This window comes from Embiotoca jacksoni, unplaced genomic scaffold, assembly GCF_022577435.1.
Source record: "Embiotoca jacksoni isolate LCO1_2020_lvr unplaced genomic scaffold, fEmbJac1.0.p SCAF_8, whole genome shotgun sequence".
Classification (NCBI taxonomy): domain Eukaryota; kingdom Metazoa; phylum Chordata; class Actinopteri; family Embiotocidae; genus Embiotoca; species Embiotoca jacksoni.
The window spans coordinates 18972480-18980151 of NW_027185436.1; the positions used below are offsets into that span (position 1 = coordinate 18972480).

Consider the following 7672-nt stretch of genomic DNA (forward strand, 5'->3'; position numbering starts at 1 on the left):
ACACGGACAGCATGTAACCTATACCATCACAGCGCGTTTCTTTTAGGAACAGATTGTGTGTTACCGAAGCCGTGGTTGAGCAGCGTGGGGTTTTTGTTCACGAGAGGCAGTGAAAGGGGGAAAAAAAACAAGACCCTTAAATTCATCTGAATTTAAACATAAGCATTAGGAATGCTTGGCGAAACTTTCTACTCCAGCAGCCACTGCAGCTTCATTATGTCACGTTAAGACCACGTCAAAACATCTACAGTCACACTCTCCCTGCTGTGTTGGGGCTTTTTTTTATTCCTGCTTCTTTTTTTCCCCCCACTCCACTGATGTTGGTTTGTGAACACAACCATGAGGTAAATATTCAGCACCAATTATTCCTCTATTACAGGTAGCCTGTGAGTGCGAATCACATTCAGCGTTGCACTGCCACTACCTGGGCCATTTTAAGCAGTAACATGTTGACAAACATTAAATAATTTCAGACTGATGTGTAAAAAAAAAAAAAAAAAAAAAGGGCTATCGGGGCACTGTTGGTGAAACACAGACTGTTTTATTATTCCATCTTCGTGTTGAGCGAGAAGATACACAAATTTCACACGGCACCACCATCATGTTGAGGCGATGAAATATAGATGGACCCTACTGCGCTGGAACAACTTTAATAGGCTGCACTGTGAATAACTAAATCTTTGACCCTGACATCTGAGCTAGTTTTGATATGCAGGAGCAACACTGCCATCTGGTGGATTTTACTTTGCATAGCTACTTCCTTTATGCATTAATATGGTTCACTTTCTGAGACTGCACAGCTATTTAACCATAACATTACAAAAAAGGTAGTAGGCAAACAACCCAAATACTAATTAGTAAAAACATTGCTTTTTATCTCAAAGTAAACATATACACATTTGTCTGTCAATTTGGCACAGACAACAATAAGAGATAAACAAAGGCCTCGATAGTGGGTCAGATTCAGCTTCAATTAAGGATAAATGCTCAGATGTAGTACACAAATAATCACAGGTATGTTCAGTCGTCCATTTCAGGTTTTAGGCAGCCACTAGTTTATGTCTTCAGCGTGGGCTCTGCTGGGGCTTGAAGCAGTCCCAGCCGGGCTTTGCGGTATATGTGTGCTCTGGAAGGAGAAAGTCTTTCAGTCTGTCCGGTAAAGGCAAAGCTTTGACTCTGTCTTCCAGTGGCCAGGGCCGTAAGTGGCTCCTTATGAATGCACGACAAAGGCAACGCAAAGCTGGAGGGCTTGCTTCGTGCTCTACTACACGGCTGTGCAGGTTAACCAGAGCCTGAGCGTAAGGGTGAGAGTCCTGAACCGGCTCCAGCCTGGTAGGGAGATCCATTGCAGGGACGTTTACCCTCGCCAAGTCGAGCAGCGCGTCAGCCTGCTCCAGGAGCTCGGCGGCTTGGCTTTGATCAGAGCACTGCTGCAGGGCTGTTTGGAGCCTCTGGAAAAGGAGGCTATAACCTGACCAACAGGCGTCGCTGTGATAGGAACAAACCAGCGAGGCTCCGCTTTGGATTATGAGCACAGCCAGAGGGAAGAGGAGGTCAAAGTGCTCCAGGCTCGTCTGTGTCAGGGAGGGCTCGCCGTCCTTGTTCAGACAGCAGCTGGGGTCCACACCATGAGACAGCAGCAGTTGCGTGGTTTTCAAGCAGAAGTTACCGATCTCTGCAGCGTCCTCCGCGTTGGCCTCCAGAGCCTCCTTTACCAGAAACACCAAGGAGGACTCGACTGTCTCACCGTCTACAGTTGCAGCATTAACGTCAGCACCTTTAGAGAAGGAAACATCGCTCAGAAACACATTTGGTGACCACTGTACTTATTAGAGCTTGTGTGTTGAGATAGTTTAATGAAACATTATTAATAGACGATATTCCTCAATGACTCTCACAAATGAGTTTTTGTTTTGGTCATTTATGAAACTATAAAAAAAAAAACTGGGTTTTCTGCTTACATGTAAAGGTTTATTTAAGGAAATTTAGTATTGTACTTGAATAGAGCTGGCGGGCAGATGTTTTGGCCATTGATGTATTAAAATGTTGCAGCCATCATTCCTAGTAAGTGCACAATGGCCACATACGATTTGATACAACAACCATGTGTACCGACATGTAGTGTACTAATGGCAGTATCCGAAATGAGACGCACCTATAAACTGCCTATGTGTGATGTACGGTGATAGTAAACATCTGGAACAGACAGGACCATAAAGCAGAAGAAGTCAAGTTTACACAAGAGGCCCCCCCCCCACCTTAGTCTTACGGTGCATGAAATTGTCAGTATACTGTGGAGATTGATGATAACCTTAAAACTCTGCAGACAGAGGAGGATTCACTTTACGTCCTCGTCATCTCTCTTTAAAATCTCAATTGCATTCAAAAGCATAAGTGCATATTTTAGCCTGACACTGACAATTTACGAACTTTACTGTTTTGCAATACACGAGCGGCAATAACACATACCATTTTTGTTATGTTGTTGTTAACGGAAGTGTTTGATTGACCAAATACAGACAAGAAGGCTAAGTGAAAGATGAAGGGTGTTTTAGAGTCGGTACCTCTCCCCAGTAGAAGCCGGATGTTCTCTATGTTATGCACTGTGAGTCCGTCGCTGCTTGCCAGGGCGTGGAGCAAAGGGGTTTTCCCTTTTGAGATGACACCAAAGCAATCATCTTTCAGAATCATTGAATGGATTCATGAATGAATATTTTTCAATAAGGTTGGCAGGGTAAATGTACCGTGTTTATCCTGTGCATTCACATTAGCACCCAGGTCCACCAAGGCAAGCAGGCAGGGCAGTCTCTCTGACTCCTCACTGGCAAGGTCCAAGGGACTGCTCTCATGGATCTACAAAGTAACACACCGTGTATAGTGGTGGTTCTCAACTGGTCAAGCATCAGAACCCACATTTTTCATTAGTCATCACGTAGTGATGCAAATTTTTGACATTTTTGAGCCACAAAATGTGTGGCCATGTTTACAAATACTCTAATAAGAGCTAAGTACTAATGTGGTACTGTCATGACAAGACAAGGCAGCATATGGCTATGGCACACATACTGTGTCATTGCAAATGTATGTCTTTCAAAATAAAAGCGCAGCATCAGAAATTTTGTAGACTTTAAAATAAAAGTTTGCCTTTTTCTCATTCAAAAATGCACTGCGACCCACTTTTGAGTCGCAACTTACCAGCTGAGAATCACTGGTGTATAATATTTATACCTGGCGTTTGAACAAAAATAAGAGGGGACATAGATACTCGTTTACTCACCCTGTCTCTCTTTTCAATGTCTGCTCCGTGCCCGACCAGCTGCAGCACCATGTTTGGCCTGTTCCTCAAAACTGCTATATGTAGTGGATTGTAGTATGATACTGGGTCTTAAGAATGGAAGAAAAACATCCATATTAATCAAATGGAGTCTTTATCAGAGAGAGGAAATATTTCTGACAGATGTTAAAGAAATACAGACAACAAAAGCAAAAATAGAGAACACAAGTAATAAGAGGAAGACCGCAATAGATAAGCCATAGAAGAGATCTGAACTGCAGCACTACAGAAATGTTTTCAGGACTGATTACTTACTGCATGTGTCTATACATACTGTATGTCACTGATACACTCTCTTTTATGAATAAACTATGTTCAGTGTCCTGATTATAGCGGGCCTATTGCAGGACTAGTAACTATCATAACTATTGAAGCCCTTGCTTCAGCAAAGTGTAGATGCTAGACTTTCTTAAACATCAAAGAAGAAAATGGCAATATTTTTTTATTTTTAAGCGGGGGAGATTTTCCATGCAATGAGGGAACATTTGTCACTGTTAACTTTCTGGAAGGAGGCGTTCAAGAAATGTGAAAGATGAATGAAGCAGCCTCTGCCAGAATCCCCTAATTATGTCCCTGGAGAAACGCATGTCTAAAACCACCAGAGGTCACCACAGCAGCGTTTGACTGAGTCCTGGCAGGTTTCGCGCAGCAGCGATACATGCTGTACTCTCCGCTGCAATTTGCTACACGAAGACTTATTCTCTCAAGTGTATATGGATGACAACTTGCTCATTAGACATACTGCATGCAGTTACTTGTGCAAAATATAAAATTGGCAGTTCTCTCATGTTTCAAAGAGCAATCTGTCATTAAATGTTCATTCTGAATTTATAGAATAAAGTTATGAATATTGCTCAGACCCACCATCCAATAAAAAAAAGATGGAGCGCGATGAACGGTAGAAAACTAATTAACTTCAACATATTAACACAAAAATAAAAATTTGTCTGATTTTTTTTTTCCCTACAGCTTCCAATCCTGTCTATCAGAGTTAATATACAGTGTGACACTCACGATTTTACCATGTTCTTACCTTTGATACCTGTGTGCTGTTATCGTGTTCACTTGGTGTAAACTGTAACTGGTATAGATACATAAAGCTGCAACTGGCTGAAGTTATATTTTCTAATTGTCTATTTAATAACATGACGTTTTGAGCTGTAATTTAGTTCCTACCCTAACCCTAATTTGGCTTTCCCAGACTTTTTTTTTTTAGCTTAAAGTTGCGTGGCATGTCTGAAGTTAGCAAGTAAAGTTGCTCCAGAACGATGATGAGAAATCGTGTAAAAAAAAAAGAAAAAAAAAAAGACTTAGCGTAAATATTACAGGCTGTGGTAGCCTATATTACTTATCAATACTAAAGCAGAACCCTTATTTAAAGTCTAAGTGCAGCCACTTAGTAACAAAAAAAACATTCCCAGTTTTGACGCAATACTCCAGATGTTTGCCAAATTCACGGGATTGACCACATCTGATGTTATTCTTTTTAATCAAATCAATAACCATCAGCTTTTTTCACATGGGTGTCATTAAAATGAATATGCCACTGTCCCAGATGCACTCTGTCTGACCCATCTGACTCAGTTTATAACCTATTGAGCACATATGTCATCCCAAATGTGTGACTGGCTCTTTACTTGTCAAGGTACATCACTGGAAATAATAGGTCTCCTAAACCTGGTGCAAGATACCAGTAGAAAAGAGGGAACCGTGTTTTTAATGATTATGATCTTTTTCTTTTTTTTAAATTATCTTTAACACCAATTGTTCAAACGGGAATTAAAATGAATTTCTAAATGAGTGATTTCAGCAAGAAAGCTGCACCATTAGGAATGATGCATGAAAGGACAAACAATATTAAGTACGCTCAAATGAGCACTCACCTTCAAAGTTCAGATCGGCTCCATAGCGTAGAAGGATTTCAGCTGCGTTCACCAGTCCCCGCTCTGCCACTTTAAACAGAGCATAGCTGATGCCCTCCACAAACACCTCTGACTGGGACTCTCGCTCCAGAAGCTCCACTAGAGAGCTGCACTGTCCGGACGCATCCTCAGTGCTTCTGACAGGAGCAGAAGGATGCACCGTTTCATTCAAACTCTCTGCAATGCCACAAGTGTTTCAACAAGGGATGCACCGATCCGATATCAGTCTAATACCGACTCAAATAGTTTGTGGATCAATAGATCAGATATCGACAGCAACGTGTCCTTTTGCACAAAGGAAGTAGCTAACAAAGTGTCCTCGTTTTAGAAGAATTTCATTATTATATTGGCATTATTGCTGGTTTTAAAGGCTGCATTACTGTGAACTGATGTAATTTTCTGAACTTACAGACTGTTGTAGCTGTTCTATTATTTGCCTCTACCCACTTTGTCATTATAGCCATATTACTGATGATAATTTATCAAAAATGTTGTTGTAAAAATATTTTGAGAAAGCATTTGTAGTCATTCCTAGATCATGGCAATATCGATATTGAGGTATTTGATCAAAACTGTCTTGGTATTGTATTTTGTGCATATTGCCCCGGCCCTAATTTTGGCCAGCAAGTTTTACACAGCCACATACAGCCAAGCCATAATTGGAATATCGGCAAAGCCAGTGTTTCAAGGGGCGGCAGTAGCACTTCAAAATACAGCACAACCAACTCAAACAGGCACCTCCAGTAGCAACATGAATCATTAAGTCAAGTCCGATGCTGCACAGTGAGGCAAAACTGTAGCAGTAGTAGAGGCACCATATAACAGGTACGGCAAACCTTTACTGAAAATGAAACATTTACAATATGATGAAATATCAGTATTAGGAGCTTGATCTTCAGATATAAATCATTAAAAGCAGGATCATTTACTTTGTGCTCGTCAACAAAAACACATTTCACTTTAGAACAAATTAAGTTTGATCACTCCCGTGATGAAACATTTTGCGGTGATGCAATGACAAAAGCTGGTGAAATTGATTTCTGCATTTAAACAATCAATCAAAGAGTATTTACGGCTTCAGGTTTACCTCTCCTCGTGACTGCCATCTCCTTCCTCCAGTCCAACGACACACATGACAGCGTCCACCAGCGGCTGGTACTCATAAATGATCCTTCGAAAGCCATGGAGGAAAGGCATGGCTCCTCTGCTCTTCACAGCAGCCGTAAATCAGCGCCTGTAAAACCCATTTCATGAACCGAGAGGGTGTGTCAGTGCCAAACAGAATTTGACTCTTATCTTTGGCTTCATAGATTATCTCTGCAGCACAGCTGACAGCTGACTTATAAAAACGGGTGACTTGTATCGACGTACACGCTTTGCAGATGATCATATCATCCTAAAAAAAAAAAAAAAGGCAGTTTTTTTTTTTTTTTTTTTCATTTCTGAAAAATTCACGAAATTGGACTTCATTGGTGTAAAGTATATTTGACTGTAACGTTAGTTAACCTTATACTTTGGCCAGCAATTACAGTTATTCATCCACTGAGAGAAATGTTAAGCGGTTAAACGTCCCAGCCAATGCCAAAATGGCTGGCTACATACATCACTAATTTACCTGCGAACTTATCTATAAAAGTGTTGGAGTGAAATTACTCTGACAAGGGAAGAAACTCACTCAGATATTGACAGCAGTCGTTTTCCTTCCAAACAGGAAGCTTTAACCACGCCCACGACGGTCCCACGGTGTTTTCGTTCCCCTTTAAACCGCGGAGATAACAAGGGTTCCTCTTCACACAACTAAAAATAGAATCACGAATAAATGAACGAACAGACGTGCATCTATTGTATTGCTTCAGTTGAAAAAAAAAATACAAAACATACAATGTTTTATGCACTTATTATTTTTCGACAGGGCTGTTAAACAATTTGACCACACCACAGTGTCTTTTCAAATTGTTTTAATTATGTGTATGCATGGGAAAATGTTCAGTGGAAATATATTTGAACTATTAACTCCCTTTATAACAATATGAAAATCGACATTGCACTATTCGTTGTGAGTGTCGTGGTTCTGCCTTTTATTTCCGGTTTTACTTTGAAATTACGCACCTTCTTCCTGCTGCAGCTTGTGCACACCTGTGTCTCATTAGCACACCTGCCCCTGCCCTTTTGGGATGTGAGATTATAATATGTTTTTGGCTTTTAGACGACACCCTGTTTTTTTTGTTGTTGTTGTTTTTTTTACCTGAAAGCTGCAGAACTACGTAAGTAAAGCTGGCAAAATTTCAGGTTTGGTGTGTTTGGGTCTTTTCTCTGTATTGTGAGGGATCTGTTTGTAAAGATCAATATAATTATCCTAAACTGACAGTGCCGGCCTGTTGCACTAATTCAGCATCTGGCAGGTAGAGAGGTAGAC

General features: G+C 40.8%; 1 protein-coding gene across 2 annotated transcripts; it reads right to left on the reverse strand.

Moving 5' to 3' along the window:
* Positions 1-521: 521 nt before the first annotated feature.
* On the reverse strand, positions 522-6992 carry asb6 (ankyrin repeat and SOCS box containing 6). 2 transcript variants are annotated; one of them, XM_069138915.1, is made up of 7 exons: positions 6932-6992; positions 6344-6490; positions 5218-5390; positions 3278-3384; positions 2745-2853; positions 2565-2651; positions 522-1777 (listed from the first exon to the last, which is right to left on the reverse strand). In XM_069138915.1, the coding sequence occupies exons 2-7, from the start codon at positions 6451-6453 to the stop codon at positions 1065-1067; spliced, it is 1299 nt and encodes a 432-aa protein (XP_068995016.1). In that variant the 5' UTR covers positions 6454-6490; positions 6932-6992; the 3' UTR covers positions 522-1064. The 2 variants fall into 2 exon arrangements, with proteins under 2 accessions (XP_068995016.1, XP_068995015.1); XM_069138914.1 differs by having other exon boundaries at positions 5218-5393.
* Positions 6993-7672: the final 680 nt, after the last annotated feature.

Bases quoted from the DNA above. Each gene is read 5' to 3' on its own strand.
- asb6 (XM_069138914.1), bottom strand. From the start codon at position 6,453: ATGCCTTTCCTCCATGGCTTTCGAAGGATCATTTATGAGTACCAGCCG. The intron at 5,394-6,343 runs GTAAACCTGAAG...TGCTCCTGTCAG, and splicing joins GATGGCAGTCACGAGGAGAG to AAGCACTGAGGATGCGTCCG. The intron at 3,385-5,217 runs GTGAGTGCTCAT...TCCATTCTTAAG, and splicing joins AGCCGATCTGAACTTTGAAG to ACCCAGTATCATACTACAAT.